This window comes from Erythranthe guttata, chromosome 12 (assembly GCF_056151865.1).
Source record: "Erythranthe guttata isolate IM_541 chromosome 12, IM_541, whole genome shotgun sequence".
NCBI classification, from domain to species: Eukaryota; Viridiplantae; Streptophyta; class Magnoliopsida; order Lamiales; family Phrymaceae; genus Erythranthe; species Erythranthe guttata.
The window spans coordinates 19,342,501-19,358,953 of NC_142544.1; the positions used below are offsets into that span (position 1 = coordinate 19,342,501).

General features: G+C 35.5%; 3 protein-coding genes and 1 non-coding gene across 5 annotated transcripts; 1 reads left to right on the plus strand and 3 right to left on the minus strand.

Moving 5' to 3' along the window:
- Positions 1-1,400: 1,400 nt before the first annotated feature.
- PP2-A15 (phloem protein 2-A15) lies at positions 1,401-3,769 on the minus strand. The gene is made up of 3 exons (XM_012980625.2): positions 3,105-3,769; positions 2,485-2,603; positions 1,401-2,100 (listed from the first exon to the last, which is right to left on the minus strand). The coding sequence occupies exons 1-3, from the start codon at positions 3,414-3,416 to the stop codon at positions 1,638-1,640; spliced, it is 894 nt and encodes a 297-aa protein (XP_012836079.1). The 5' UTR covers positions 3,417-3,769; the 3' UTR covers positions 1,401-1,637.
- A 1,454-nt stretch (positions 3,770-5,223) lies between these two features.
- TRNAR-UCU (transfer RNA arginine (anticodon UCU)) lies at positions 5,224-5,296 on the minus strand. Its single transcript has one exon. It is a non-coding gene; the product is annotated as a tRNA-Arg (tRNA).
- Positions 5,297-5,670: 374 nt separating this feature from the next.
- Positions 5,671-10,755, minus strand: LOC105956735 (pyruvate kinase 2, cytosolic). Of its 2 annotated transcripts, none has more exons than XM_012980626.2 (16): positions 10,227-10,755; positions 10,003-10,099; positions 9,798-9,895; positions 9,451-9,606; positions 8,952-9,029; positions 8,574-8,705; positions 8,120-8,200; positions 7,926-7,997; positions 7,709-7,798; positions 7,251-7,395; positions 6,943-7,031; positions 6,683-6,778; positions 6,509-6,576; positions 6,321-6,420; positions 6,148-6,207; positions 5,671-6,053 (listed from the first exon to the last, which is right to left on the minus strand). In XM_012980626.2, the coding sequence occupies exons 1-16, from the start codon at positions 10,293-10,295 to the stop codon at positions 5,901-5,903; spliced, it is 1,584 nt and encodes a 527-aa protein (XP_012836080.2). In that variant the 5' UTR covers positions 10,296-10,755; the 3' UTR covers positions 5,671-5,900. The 2 variants fall into 2 exon arrangements, with proteins under 2 accessions (XP_012836080.2, XP_088682553.1); XM_088826427.1 differs by having other exon boundaries at positions 6,683-6,774; positions 6,939-7,031; positions 10,227-10,423.
- Positions 10,756-10,912: 157 nt separating this feature from the next.
- LOC105956737 (aspartate/glutamate/uridylate kinase family protein) lies at positions 10,913-14,970 on the plus strand. Its single transcript, XM_012980628.2, has 7 exons — positions 10,913-12,379; positions 12,451-12,595; positions 13,107-13,160; positions 13,259-13,350; positions 13,828-14,063; positions 14,155-14,325; positions 14,433-14,970. Exons 1-7 carry the CDS (start codon positions 11,754-11,756, stop codon positions 14,528-14,530), a joined length of 1,422 nt encoding a protein of 473 aa, XP_012836082.2. The 5' UTR covers positions 10,913-11,753; the 3' UTR covers positions 14,531-14,970.
- The last annotated feature ends 1,483 nt before the right edge of the window (positions 14,971-16,453 follow it).

The following is a 16,453-nucleotide window of genomic DNA, read 5'->3' on the forward strand; positions in this document are numbered from 1 at the left end:
GGCTAGTGACAAACTCTATAGAAAATTCCACGTAATTAAACGTGTAATAAGGGGCAGACAAGAAAATTCAAGTAATAATAATAATAATAATAATAATAATAATAATAATAATAATAATAAAAGAGAAAAAAATAGATAATAATTAAGGCCAATATAGAGGAGGCGTTCATCATATAGAGGAGGGGACGTCTCATCGTACGACCGACTATGTTCCCTCTCTAGGACCCACATAATTTGATTATTCAATTATATTTACAAGTTTTTTTTTTTTAATAATAAATTAATTATTAGTATAACAATAGTTGAACTAAAGGGTAAAAATGGAATTATATAATTAGTGAATTTAATATGTCATAAATGTAAACTTGAAGAACAATAAATTAAGGAAGGCACTATTGATTGATTAATCGAAGGAAAGTCCTTAAGAACCAAATATAGATAAACCAATAAACAAGACCACCCAATAATTTAAAGAGAGAGTTATATATTTTACTGCCACTTTAATTTCATGATTGTATTTAATATTTGAAATTTCAACGGGTTCAAAATTCGTAATTTGGAGCTATACCTATATAAAATATATTTAATGTGGAAAATTAATATTTTACTATATGTTATACGAGAGTGTAGGCATACTCAGTGCGTTTATAAGGTGGTTTACATCTTTCGTATGATTTGCAAGTTATAGTTATTATACAAGAGTGTAGGTTCATCCAGTGCATCTATGGTGATCTACATCTCTCGTATGGTTTGCAAGCTATTATACGAGAGTGTAGATTTACATAATGTATCTATATGATTGGTAACGGACTCCTTCGTTTCTTCTAAAAAAGAAAAAAACTAATAAATATAAATAATTAAAAAAAAAAAAAAAAGTAACTCTTTGTCCAAACATTTCCCTGTGGAAAGGTGGCAACACATAAATAAGCAGTAAAAAATGCTGTGATTGAAAATTGAAATACAGTGTTTTAATTTAATAATTAATAATTAATTAAATACAGATATACTAGTTGTTACCAACAAATTAATAAATAACGCAGACATTTCATAAATACTACAAACTCTCAACCACCATAGGGCATACTAATCTTGTCCCTGCACTTGCAGCAGCCCTTCAATCCTCATAAAACTTACCAAATTCATTTTATTTATTTATTTAATTTTGTCAAGGGTTCCAATTATCAACAAAAAATGGCATAATTTATTATATATTTGCAAAGGGTTCCAATTTAATCATCTAGATTCTTACCTATAAAATGTTTCAATTCAAGGCCAAAAATTTACTACGAAAAAAAATGAGTATCGATCCCCCAGTCACGGTACAATTTATGTTATCGATGCAGTTCGAGAACATTCTGCAATCTCTTATTTCTACCAAAAATCACTTAATATGAAGTTAGTTGCTTAGAACAGAATACATTTTATTAACCTTCTGCAGAAAGAACAAATATGAAACAAAACTGCAACAATTACAAAACCACAACAAAAAAAAAAATGAATTACATTAACAGGGGACACATATCTACAGCAAAAACAATTCGAGACGAACACGCATTTTCGGAAGTTAAAAGAGTTATTACCACAAAAACCCCGTACTAAAACCAAGAAACAAACACACACACACACAGACGCCACTGTTACTTCAAAGCCCCTCTTCTCCGACGTTCTTTCAACTCAATGGGAATAATAGACACAGAATCAACACAAAGCCCACCTTTCGAATGTGTGCAGTCGATTTGTTTCATCGAGAATCTCACTTCAGTCTCGGAATCAGATTCACCGACAATGAATTCACCTACCTTGTACTCTATCCAACAACCTCGTTTGCAGCTTCCGTTACCTTCATCTTGGTGTGTTTCATCTAAGAAGCACTCGCTCGATGCTTGCTGCCCGTCTGACGTGGACAGTTCAAATCTTACAGGCTTGATATCCCATCCATGAGTATGTTCGAAATTCGAAATACGGCGACCCAATCTTCTAGAAAATTTCCCGATGTGAATCCTAAATGAGAGTGTGTATATATCTGGCGGGAAAGGGAATTTTACTGTTCCGTCCACTTCGAACCACCATATTTGCTGCAGATAGGCTACAACATCAAATCTGCAAGAACGAAGCAGTTGTTAAGCTATTAAATCTTCGTTTTTTTTCTTTTCAAAAGACTCTTATGAACTTTTCAAGAAACTGCAATCGCATAGCTTAATATTTGGCGTAAATAAACCTCGTACCAATTGACTATAATAGTTACCACGAAATTTATAATGCTGGAATGATGTAAACCTTATCAAGGACTACGATTTCTTGTTCGATTACAGCATCGTTATTGTACAGAACATGCCCAACAACAATCGGAGAAACTACATACACGAATCGGTGTTCCATTTGCGATAAATGTTTTTAACTAAGATTACATGGAACGTAATTATATCTAAGACAAGTTCAAAATTTCTTGACATGATTGAATGACGTGTACAGATGAATACTGACCTCGATTCATCGGTGGGAAGAAAATTCCAGTATCTTCGGTCCTCGATGCCTGTTATTGCCATCGCCTTGGCCGATATCGACATGCAAACTCTCCCCGTAAATCTGTCTACCCACACCACCTGCAATTGCCCCATTTGAGATGAAAACTATATTATTATAAAATAGATTGAAACTTATTTACCAGTTTGCCACACAACACGATAAAAAGAAATTGATTTAGCCGTATCGTTTCATTCGATTAGCTCAAATGATAACCTACTTAAGGTATTCAGAACAGAATGTTCACTATATCAAAATCATAAACAAAAGTTCGATTCGTTTAGTACATTATCAAGTTTATCGAGTTGCATTCAATAATCGAGCCCGTAATAGGTAATCAACCATATTTCAGTTTAGAAAAGGAAAATATCAACCATATAAGAAACTTCCCCCAAATTCCCAATTTCGACACAGTCGAGAAAATTAACTAATTAATGGAAAATAACGAAAATCGTAATCCAATTCCAGTTAATAAATTAACCAACTAACTGAATCAAATAGGAAATTCCAGAGTAGCAGTAACAAATGCAACAGAATAAATCAATATTAATAAAAAAAAAATTAGGGAAAAAAGTGGTTGCCTTGTTGCCGTCGTCAAAGGGGAGAGGGCGAGCGAGGAGAGAGAAGATGTCTTTCTTACGGAGGTTTTGATATACATCGGGATGCGAGAGGAGGTGGAGGAGGAGCTGGTAATTCGACGGAAGCTTCGTCTCCCAAACGGCGTCGGATGAGGCGGCGCCGCGGAAGGCGCGGTTGAGTCGAGCCAAGTTACAAATCTCCGGCGGAGATAGATACAGAAACACGCACGCCACGCAGCTCTCCGGTATGTCTCCCAGACCCGGTCCGCCGCTGCCCGACCCGTTCTCGGTCAAATTCGACAATGATGCCCCCATATACACACGTCAATTGACACGTATCGCGTTTCAATTTTCTACCAGAGAATCTTCCGGCGGTGGAGGTGGCGGAGCGACGCCGTGGGGGTGGTGGTGTGTGCGAGGAGAGAGCGAAAAGAGAATTTTGTCTTCTGACAGCTCAGCACTTAACCCTCCGCCATTTCCTCCTTGTTAATTACACACACACACACACACACACACACACACACTATTAAGAAACGCGGCTTTCTTAATCTCTTAATCACTTTTTTTCTTAGCTTAATCGCTTTTTGTTATAATCCGAGGTTGTTTCTGAGTTTTGAGAAGGCAACCGATGCTTATCTCATCTACTGAATCAATATTTTCTCTAATTTAATTCTTTTTAATCATTTAAATAAATTGAGTTTAATCATTTAAATTCAAAGTTGAAGTGTTTGCTAATATATTTTAATTTTATTTAGTAGAATTGAATAAAGACAAAAATATCCATTTTTGTAGTATATACAATTTTTTTAACTATAACTTAAAATAATTTATTTACTAAAAAATATACTTGTAAAAATAGATTATAATTAGATTAGACTTTTACAAACACCACCTTAATATGACTTGTAATTAATTATGTCTGACTAAATTAATTCGAGGGTCGATTTTATTTATACTTGTTTGCACGTGCATTTAAATATGAATTTGTAAATATTCAAGTTCTATTTAATATAAGAGATGTAATTTGTTTATTATAATACGAAATATTATAATAGATTCCAAATCTTATTTTCAAAACCAAATACAATAGAAAAAAAAAACCCTCAAAAGGTAGAGGGGCATAGTTGGTATTTTGCCCACTGGATTTATGAGAGTGAGAAACGGCAAAAAAAAAAAAATTAGTATAGAAAGGAAGTGCTATTGGGGTTGATTTTGGTGGACCTATTTTATTTTGAGGTGTCTTGAAGCTCAAACAAGAAATTGAAAGACAACATGATTTTGATAAGACTTGCTTAGTTTATAACAAACAACAATGATTCTTAGGAAATAAATAGTCCAAATTAGTGAAAGAAAATTGGTGGCAGTCAAATAATAGCTAATGTTATTTTAAATAGTTTATAAGCTTTTACATCTGATAAATTAGTTTAAAAGTTAATAAATTCTTACGTTTTATTTTAAAAATTAAATTTTAAAGTGATTTTTTTATTTATTATAAGATTTTACAACTCTCATCACAATCTTAAGCATTTGACTTTTGATTAAAATAATTTATGTGTATTTACCTTACATGCTTTATATATTGTTGGTCAAGTTGAGATTGTTAAATTATGGGAAATATCTTAAATGCAAGAAAAGATAATCACAAATATTATATTTTATATTAGATGTGGCCTCGACTAATCGAATTTCGCTACTTCTATTATAAAAAAATTAAGATATAAAAATGAGTGTTGTTATCAAGCTCGTACCCTCAAAATGGAATATCCTCGATCAAAAAAAATCTTATATCTATAATTAATTAATTAATTAAGATGGCTTAATTAACCTCCCCCGGTTTGATTCTACACTATGTCAAACAAACTTTTTTCACGTGCTATAACCAAATATTTTACTTTCACTTTTTCGTCGTCTATCAAGTTTTACCTAATCAAATATTCTACCAGCACTTTTTTATCACCTAATCAAACCAAAATTTTAGCTGTTGGATCAAAAAAAAGATTACAAAAATTTATTGTGCTAGGACAATTTTATCCTTTGCTGTGACGTTATATGGCAATTAATTAAATAGGGAAAATTACAAATAATGGTAATTATATATTTAAAAATAGAAAAATAATTGGTACACGCCCAGTGGGACTCGAACCCACAATCGCCTGATTAGAAGTCAGACGCCTTATCCATTAGGCCATGGGCGCTTTCTGTTCGTTTATTATGGTAATTACATATATATACTACTATTTTTATACTTAAAATTGTTAAAATTGTGAAATTTTAGATTACAGTGCAACGTATATGCCTGGAAACTACTACACTACAGAAATTTTATTTCTTTTTGCCCAATCTTCCAAGAATGCAGTGATAGTTAATGGCATCATGTCAACATGCATCAAACCCCGCTTGTGAAAAACGTATATTTCAATTTTTTTATTGGACCCAGTTTTTTATTTAATAATTAACATTGTTATTTATAGGAAATAACTTTTGTACAGAAAAATAAAATAAAAAAATATACGAAATGTTATTAAGATAAATATAATCCTTTTGCTATAAAGAAAGCAAACACAGTAACTTAATGGTTCTAAATACCTTTAAAAATCTATGCAATATCCACCGTTGGTAACAAAATTTGTAAAGATAGCAATGTTCTTGCAGATTATACCCAAAATAAATATAGATTTTACCTAAATCTAAAACCAGCGACAAAAATTGAGGGTAATGCCTATTACCAGTGTCCAGTCACACTAGAACAAAAAAAAAAAAAAAAAAAAAACAAGAAACTATATTAGTGTCGGAATTTGTTTAATCTTCGAGTTCAATAATCTTCACGACAGATGCATCTCCAACTTTCTGGCAGACAACTACTCGATCATGAGATTTGATCACTCCCGAAGCTTTTCCATGATCCAGTGCAACCTTCAGAACTGACTCATTAGTTGCATTTGTAGACTCAGCCTGTAATACAAGGACCACGTTTATCGTCAATGAAACGGATTATCTGTTAATAAAAAAAAATTAATAATAATAATCACAAGTACAAAGGACTTACTGGATGCCTGGGATCAGCGAGCAAGGGGAAAAGACCACGTACTACAAGTGATTGCCTTGCCTAAACATTATGCGGAAAAGAACGAACCTTAAGCTCATTGGAGGAAAATAAATAAACTCAAAAGAAAAAAAAATATTATACAACAAAATCCCGAATTGGGGTCAAAGGTCTACCTCAAAAGCACCACTGAAGCTCCACTTCAACTGATTTGTCTTCAGGCGAGGGATGACAACAGATAAAACAGGCATTGTTGGTCTGTACTTTGCTATTAATCTGCATTTGTAAAGAACAATGTTTTAACTCATGCCAAAATAAATAAATAAAATCAACATAAATTGAAAAAAAAAAGATTATACAGTACCTTGCAGCTCTTCCAGATGATGTAAAGCATATAATGACGGATGCCTTCACTTTAATGGCTGCACGGACCTAAAGATAAAATGCAAAAAAAGAAAGAAGGTATTTAAATACTAGGGTTCTTAAACAAAGAAAGTTCGCATGGGTGTTAATTTTATTTGCTGTTTTCTTCCCATACCGCAGAAGAAGCAATAGCTTCCAAGTGAGTCATGGGTTCGCCAACAAATTTTACAGTCCTCTTAAAGTATTGATCTTGATCGAAAACCTTCTCTGCCTGTTAATAATAGCAAAAAAAATCAAAATTATATTTAAAAATCATTATACATTGATAATATGATAAACCTATACCACCTTCGTACATTCCTCGAATAAGATCCATTACAACTAGAAAATAATTTAAAAATCAATTACATGATATATATGTCAAAGATGACTTGCCTCGGAACAAATTCTGCCGACTGTAGAAATAGTTTCAACAGGGTACAATCCACGTAAAGTCTCAGCACCAAGAAGAATTGCATCACATCCTGAAACATATACGTTGAGTGTCATTCTAATAAATTCTTATGATAAGGAGCTAATAAAATAGTACACAAATTAAAAGCTAAACCATTAAAATGACAATCAATAACGAAAATACTAGTATGCCGAGTTCTTCACAAAAGCTGAACATTACAAAATGGTGGAAAATGGGCACATTACATAATACTCTTTTTCAGACCGGGAATCGTAGGACAATGACTCACCATCCAAAACAGCATTAGCAATATCAGTTGCCTCGGCACGAGTGGGTCTGAGATTGTCAGTCATGCTATCAACAACACGAGTTACAACTGCTGGCTTTCCAGCCATATTACATTTGTAAACAGCAGACTTCTGAAACAAGAACACCTGCATATACAGAAGAAAGAATAACAAGAGCTATAGTTAGAGCAAATTAGACAACACCACTGCACGCTAATAATGGAAAGCTGTTCAACAATCCATAGTTTTAGGCATAATTGATACAGATTAACCTTTACAAAAATAGATTTTTTTAAGGAGTTACGAGCAAAGTAATCAGGAAACACATATAGCATGACATTTAGGACTACAATTATTTCATATAGTGAGATTAGAATTACAAGTATATCAAATAGAATCAATCAATCAACTTTGTATCACCCTTGATTCTTGAACTACATAGACAAAATGGACTGCTAACCTTCTCAGGTGGGAGATCTATGCCAAGGTTTCCACGGGAGAGGATGATGCCATCTGCCTCCTCTAGGATCTCATCGAAATGGGTCAAACCCTACAAATACCGTTAAGCCAAAGTAAGGAGTTGGATTTGGAAGAGTCAATCATCTAACAATATTCAATATCTTGTAAAAACAATTTAAATCCGCCCTATTAGGATTTCGGTAGTCTTAGAGATTCACCTCTACGTTCTCGATTTTAGCAAAGATTTGAGTCTGACTTAGATCACCGAGCTTGGATAGATACTCACGGGCCTGCATTGACACCAAAATCCGCAGTGCTTAGGTTTCCAGGTTATAGAAAAAGTAAACAAAAAAAACATTGCAAATTTGAAAATAAAAATATCAAAGGACCGTCGTATCTTTTACAGTTTTACCTCACGAACATCCTCAGCATGACGTGTATAAGACAAAGATAGGAAGTCAATCTTATTCTGAACCCCCCATGAGCTGATAACCTGAAGCATAAGTGATATATCTTATGAATTACAAACTTTATATAACAAATAGGTTAGGCAAGAAAGAAGAGAAAAACAGTTGCATAACACAATTGTTGTTTAAGCTTTGATGTCAATGGAAGTCAATGTAGGCACAAGACTCATAGGGTCTAACAATGCACAGTTGCAATTACCAAAGGATATAGGCAAAGAACGCTTTATTTTCTACTAACATACAGTTCCATACTTACATTCATTTTTTCAGTACATCAACAAGTTCATTTACTTCACGAAACTTAGTTACCCAACCAGATGGACAATTGATGTATTTACATTTATTGCATTTATTGATGAAAGAATACACATTAGATATCACATTTATTGCACCACTCACCTGCTTGTCCTTGTCAGATAGAGTCGGCAGATCGATATGAACTTGAGAAGCATGCAAGGTAAACAATGCTCCAGCCAAGGTTGCAGAATTCTTGATTATGCAAACCACGCCATCACCTTGTACTTCGTCTACCTGCCAGCCAAAAGGAAAATCTTCAGATTCAAGTTATGGAACAGCTCAAACAACTAGCTAACGATTTGTTCAGCCTAAGGAAAATAGCAGAATTTTCTATAGCATGATCAGAATACACTCACAAGGATTACTAACATATTTAGAGGAATCAACAAGCGGGTTAATATGGAATTAAAAAAGAACCAAAGAATGATTAAAACAACGCAACAAGCATAAATAAATTGAATTCAAAACTCCACCCCATACCTCTAGCCAAACGGATGTGGTTTCACTTCCAGTAAATAGGTATTGACCAAGAAAAATGGTATCTCCCTTCTTCACAGCCTGCAAAAAATTAAACCTGGTTAAACAATAGAATAAGAAGTATTTATGTAATGGAACTACCCTCACATAAATAGCACTTAAATGAAAAAATCAAGCACTGGTCTTAAATAGAATAATCTACATTCTATGAAAAAGTGACTAAAATACTCTGTTGTCGGCATTTCCCAGAAGCTCGTTTTTCATTATCATAAGACGCATGTTATACACCGAAAGGAAAGTGAAATACTGAGTGAGTTTTGGAAATACATATGCAGCCTAGTGCCTACACAATGATAGAAATAGAAACTAATACTAATCATGCAATTTTCTAGTTAAGTAGTGACAGTAGAGTAAGAACAAAAAAAATCGGAAAAAATGAATAGCAAAAGAAACCTCTGTTCGACAATTGATATGAAAGCTATAGGTCAACTATAGAGCGAACCTTAGCGAGTCCAGCAAAGTTGATCGGTAAAACATCAGATGATGCCTCTTGACCTTGATCAGGTACTAGAATAACCTTGTCATCTTCCTTAAGGGTTATAGCTTTCTCACTTTTATTAACAACTTGTAATTCAGCGCCCACGGTGTCTAGCATAACCTGAAAAATTAGTGATCAATCATTAAAATAACAAAATACCCGAAAGGACACATAAACTTTACGTATTTCTCCCCTTTCAAACTAGTTCTAGAATACAGAACACCAGCCAGCCTCTATCTATCTCTAGAATTGTTCGCAGTAACATGAATTTGGGAAATAAATTTCAAAACCTAAAAAATAAATATACTTACAGAACAGAGTTTCCTGCTGCTCTTAATAGCAGTCTTCAAATTATTCACAGTCTCCTGGTGATAATCCCCATCACCCCATGAAAAATCAATTCGTGCAACTGCACCGTTTTCAAGTGAACAAAAAATAATAAGGACTCTTATACGAAGATCAATACCTAAAAAAAAATCATAGAAAAATAAGGTTTTAAGAGTTTGATTACAGTACCGGACATTCCAGCTTTAAGGCAAGCGGAAATAGCGTCGACGGATCGAGAGCGTGGGCCGAGTGTTCCGACGATCTTCGTCATCGCAGGGAAGAAACTCTGTACCACCACGGAACCATATTAATCGCCAAAACACAAGTCGGCAAAAATACCAAATCCTTCATGCAAATAACTGAATACAGATCGTGTATAATTCAAAAACAAACAAACGAAAAACCTCACTCACCCCTTTCGATGGCTCCAGAATTGTGGCCATGCGGATTGGCTCCTCCAGCAACAAGTGATTTGAATGCATAATTCTTCGCTTTAATTTTCCTGTGAGAACACTCGAAATTAAGAAGAGTTGTGGTATTTTTCTAGGTTCTCGGCACACCTTTGAACAGAGGAAAGTGAGAAGACAACTGAACAAAAAACTCTAATTAAATACATATGCAGTAAACGTGGTTCTCTTTATTTTCTCGATTTTGCTATTTGGGGCCTATATTTCTTTCTTTTTCCCAAAGAAACCTTATTTTCCTTCTCTTATGGACCGGGTCGGGTTAGACCCGATATATTTTTATATTCCAAAATTGAGGCTTGCCGGCCCATACAAATAAAACTTTTTATACGCAGTTTCCTAGGCATAGCATTATATGTATTTAATAATTGGTTATTGAATAAATAAGTAATATTTTTGCTAATTATGAAATAAAAATATAAATATATGAGGCCGCGTGAAATTGAAGCGAATAATAATCAGATATATTAAAGTGCACGTGTTCTCCGCTCCGGGTCGAGCATCGAATTTCTATGGGCCTATGAAACTTGTCTCCCAAGCACAAACAATTATACCTTCTAGTAACTCGTGTTGGGAGTTCAATATAATATTGGTTGGTGTGGCTAAATAGACCTTAGTCTAATAAGCCCAAATCCATTCATAAAAATCAAGAATTCTCCACTAAATTTTCTCGCTACCATCACACATAATATATGACTTCCGCGTTTGAGGAAAAGAAACAATCTTACACTGCATCACTAGCTCATTTGTGTTTCAAGCTCGTGTGTAGTGACACACCACTCTTTCCCAAGTATTTATCCATATTTATAAGTTAATTTCGAAAAAAATAGTTAGTAAATCTTTAAAAGTACTCTTTCCCAAGTATTTATCCATAATTATAAGTTAATTTCAAAAAAAAGTTAGTCAATCTTTAAAAGTTCAGTTATACGATTGTTAAGATACTCATATTTTAACCTAAACTCTACAAACAATTTTTGAAAGTTCTCATTCAATTTTTATAAATTTACTATCACTTTCTTTGTAACTAAAAGCAAAGTATAACATATATTATTTTGAAATTATTCAATCTATGAAACAATTAAGTGTATGATGCATTTTTGCACAAGAATAATGTGCATTTACCTTTTTTGTGAAAATGATTTTTTGAAGAGTGAGGTGTAAAATGCAGAAATAAAAGATATAGGGGCTCTCTTGTGATTGGAAATATTATAAGGGGCAAATTGAAATTGTATCTTTATGATCCGTTTTGGGTTAGGTCCTTAATTCGTAACGTAAAATGGTCCCCACTAACGTGACCCCTCACCACGTCCACGTGCCTGCCTAACGGACTCGTCACGAATGTAACGCCTCGGCCCTCTTCTTACCCTTGCTCCTGCAAAATATCACGAATTTCAATATCCCTAACGGCGCGATCCCTAAACGCCTTCTTTTCACGTCCGTCTAATCCCCTCCGTTTCCGTCAACTTGACGCCGTCCATGGCCTCTTGTGACGACGATTTTTCCCTCATCGACGACCACCAAAACCCTAATTCCGCCCAACCCTCCACCGCCACGGCCACCCACACCCCTCCGTATCAAATCAACCACTACGACCAGGACTCCGATCCATTTGATTCCGAACCCGATCCGCATTCAATTTCCGGTAAGCGCCTCCTAGATCGAGATGACATACACAGCGGCACATCGAAAAGGACGAGACTGCCCTCCTCCGGCGGAAGCGGAGATTACAGGAAGGACAGGGAGGAGTGGAGCGACACAGCGATCGCGTGTTTGCTGGAGGCGTACAGTGAGAAGTTTGTTCAGCTGAATAGGGGTAATTTGAGGGGCAGGGATTGGGAGGAGGTGGCGGCGACGGTGAGCGAGAGGTCGGAGAATCAGATGAAGAGCGTGGAGCAGTGTAAGAACAAGGTGGACAACTTAAAAAAGAGGTACAAGTTGGAGAGGCATCGGCTGAGCAACGGCGGCGTATCTGCTAGCCACTGGCCCTGGTACAAGCAGATGGAGCAGATCGTTGGTAGTTCCCTTGCTGCGAAAGCTGCGGCAGAGGAGGAGAAGTCCTCCGGTGGTGGCGCACCGTCTTACCCAGCTAAGCAGCCCAAGAGGTACAAAAAAGAAGACATTTTTTTGCTTAAATATGACGTCATTTATAAAATTGATTTCTTTTTCCCGGCAGATTAGGAGCAGTAACCAGTAGTCCCGTTGGTCAGATTAGCAGCATGAAGCTGAAACCGACGAATACTCTGAGGTGGCGAAGAGTTGTGTTCAGAATTAGTGGATCTGCTCTAGCTGGAAGTCCTCCAACTAATATTGATCCAAAGGTTTATTTATTTATATCTCTGATTCTCTTTTCAATTTTCCATTTTTACATTGTTTATTTAATCTGTCACTTGATGAGTCAACCATTTTCCTTTTTGTCATGAATCCTGTGTTAAAACTTAAACCTCGTCTCCTAATTGGGCTTGACAAAGATGCGAACATGTTATATTCAATTATCGTCAAATGGGTAGACTTGGTAGCCAATTTAATTATTGGATCATTTTTTCTTTTGGGAAATTGATTGTTAAGGTTGATTGGCAGATGTTATGCACCGACTCCATTGATCATAAACAGAACTTCAGCAAAAACTTTTAGAGTTCTGGATTCTGATTTTTCCAAGAATTTGAACGTAATTAGTAGTTTCAATTGAAAACCATTATCAACATAATTAATTTAAGCAGCAACTTTGTAGGAGAATCGGCATCATATTTATATCGGCAGGCTCAAAAGACGAGCTATTTTCTTTTCATTGTCTAATCAAATGGAGTTTCATTTTTCTTTTACATCACATAGGTGGCCATGATGATTGCAAGAGAAGTTTCAATGGCATGCCATGTTGGCGTCGAGGTATAAATTAACAAGCTTCTCATTTGCAACTTCAGAGTTATTTTTATGTTTCTTCAATTTCTTGGTGCATTTATACATTCATTTTTTTGTCTTATTAGGTGGCCATAGTTGTTGGCGGCCGCAACTTCTTTTGTGGAGACACATGGGTTACATCAACTGGTTTTGATAGGTGTACGGCATATCAGATCGGGTAAGTTTATTAATTTGAAGTTACCCTTCTTTAAATACTGTGAGCTTCAATTTTTTTTTCTTTGTATCTATTGATTCAGTATTCCATTCACTTGTTAGACTTTGATCTTGGACGCAACGAAAGTTATATAGGACTCGCCTGTCAATCTACGCATGTCCTGCCACAAATTCACCCAGTCTAATATTATCGTAGTTTATATTTGCGGCTTAGTCTATGCCACCTTTTTGAATTACATAATAATTTTCGAATATATCAGCCTCTCCATTCAAGAACTTGAAATGATGAAACTAGCAGTAGAGGATAATTCACCCTGAATTCATACCTTTTTTCGCCATTACAGAGTGAGATCTTCATTTTTGTAGGCCTTTTTGAGTTAATGATCCTTCTTTCCCTTTTCTTTCCAGTACGAGTGATGAAACAAAATTCCCCACATGCTTGTAGTTGTTGTTTGATCATTGATTGATGCTCTGTATACAGAATGATGGCAACTGTGATGAACTCCGTTCTACTTCAATCTTCGCTGGAGAAATTGGGGGTGCATACACGAGTGCAGAGTGCATTTTCTATGCCGGAAATTTCAGAGCCGTACAGTAGGCAAAGAGCCATTCGACATCTCGAAAAGGGAAGGGTTGTGATTTTCGGCGGTATTGGGGCTGGCACAGGGAATCCCCTCTTCTCCACTGATACAGCTGCGGCTCTTAGAGCATCAGATAGTAATGAATCACCTTCCCTTTTTTTTTACAACATCACATGTGTTTCTTATATACATTGTATAAACAAGTCGTGTTTTTTTTTTTGCGACAGTCCATGCCGATGTTGTCCTAAAAGGTGCAAATGCAGATGGTGTCTACGTTTGTGATTCTAGAAATGATAGCTTAGCAGCAGAGCATATTTCGTTCAGAGAGTTGGCTAATCGGGGTGCGTTTCCGATGGATATGATGGCTGTGACTGTCTGTGAGGAGAACGGGATTCCAGGTTTTTTTTTCTTTTTTCCCCTAACTGTATGTGTTGTGTTTGTTTGGTCGATGGATGGGTTTATGTGTTTTGGTTGGTCTGAAAATAAGTATGCATGTTTGGTGCAGTTGGCGTTTTCAATATTCACGAGCCTGGAAATATATCGAGGGCACTGTGTGGAGAAAGGGTTGGTTTACTCATTGATCAAACAGGTCCAATTAGTTAATGCTGGTGATGTGGCTTTCTAAGATACATGCTTATTGGGCTCTTCTTTTTTCGTTTTTTAAGTTAAATGTATGATTAGATGTCGTCCCTGGAAAAAGAAAAAGAAGAAGAAAAGTTCGGGCTTGATAAAAACCACAGATATATTTAACCAAGAAGATTGGTCTTAAATCGTTTTAGACCCTTAAATGACGGTGTTTGTGTACTCGAAAGACTGTCAAAGAATTAAACATTAACAATGGTGTGTTGACCATCGAACTAGGATAAATATTGATTTGATGGTTAAATTTGTCGAACATGGAGCCATTGACTTTTACAGTGATGTTTATTTATTTTTTTCGAAGAATCGGAAAGAAAATAGTGTAGCAACTGAATCCTGGTTGGAGAAAGAAGTAATTTTGTAGATTTTTTTTTTTTTTTATAATAAAATGTCGATTCCGACAACTTCAGCCATACAACCGACAACTTCAGCCATACAAGGCCTCCTCTCAGGCTGAGCCACCACACGCCATCGCCAACTGCAGCGTATAGTTAACATGACAGGCTTACTGTTATCTTTCTTATGGCAAGAATACTAAAGCTAGTATAAGAACATAGGTTTCAATTGATCTATGATTTAACATTCATTTTACATCATTCATAACTAATAAGTTAACTTCCATTGAACTACGATAACAAAATCATGTTCCAGAGTTCGGAAAAAGACATTCCCAACCAGTCCAAATGAGCATAGCCACTTGTTCAACACGGTGTTACGAGAAACGGTAAGATGCTTTTGATTAGGACCAAATATACTAATAGGAAATAAAACAAAACACTTACGGATCATCTTACGTAATAATTCAATACAATGTCGTTACTTAATTCCCCTGTCCATTTTACGGATTTGTTTTCAGAAAATAGGACCACATTCCCAAGAGCATAATATAGAAGGAATGTTGAACCATCAAACATGACATATACTTTTACAGGCCAATAAGAAAACGATTAGTGACAAGTGATTAGGTGGCCTCGAATTTGTTAATTTAAGATAATCCGATCAACGTCCATCGACTAACCCCACGTATGACACCGAGAAAGATGTACACATCCTTAATTATTGAAATTTATTTTTCATAGGATTGTGTTTTTGTGAGATTTTGTCCCTTCCACATGTCACTTGTCAATTTTATAAATCCAAATGGAGTGCATTCATACAACAGGCCAACTCCATTCTTCCCATGAACGCCGGAATGGCCGGAACGAAACGGGAACAACCCTCTTCGTCCCGGTTTCCGTAACCAAACCATTCCACAGCAGAGAACGATGCAAAACGGGCAAAAAAGCAGCCGGAAAGGTCGGGACAATGCGATAAAACGGATTGTCGCTGTTGTCACGTGTACTGGAACGGCCGGGGATTAGAACGTCCTAAATTCCAGGACCACAAATACTATATATATAAACACACTCACACACACAATATTGACAGCATAAAATTGAATTGTAGTAGCAATCAGAGATAATATAAAGTAACGAAATTAATATATATATTATTGTTAAAAGTTTTTCAATAATTGGACAGTAGTGAATCACATGATTTTGCTTCCACTATTTGTATACAAACAAAATGCAAAGAGGTCTCCAAATTTGAAATTAAAAATAATAAAAGTACCTAAATTATTGAATTGAAATTTTGGACTTACAATGTAGACGCTGTTGTTGTAGTTATCATCCAGACAGTAACATTAGGCTTCTGTTCGCTGCCAAACCTTTTCCTAATCAATGATTAGAGTGATTATACTAAGAAAACTAAAGGAGAAGTGGATGGGGGGAAATCGAAAAAAATTGAAACAGTAAATCGAAGCGACGGCATGTGCACTAGATAAATCTACACTCTATAATATCTTGCAAATAATACGAGAGACGTAAATCACACTAGGCTAACCAC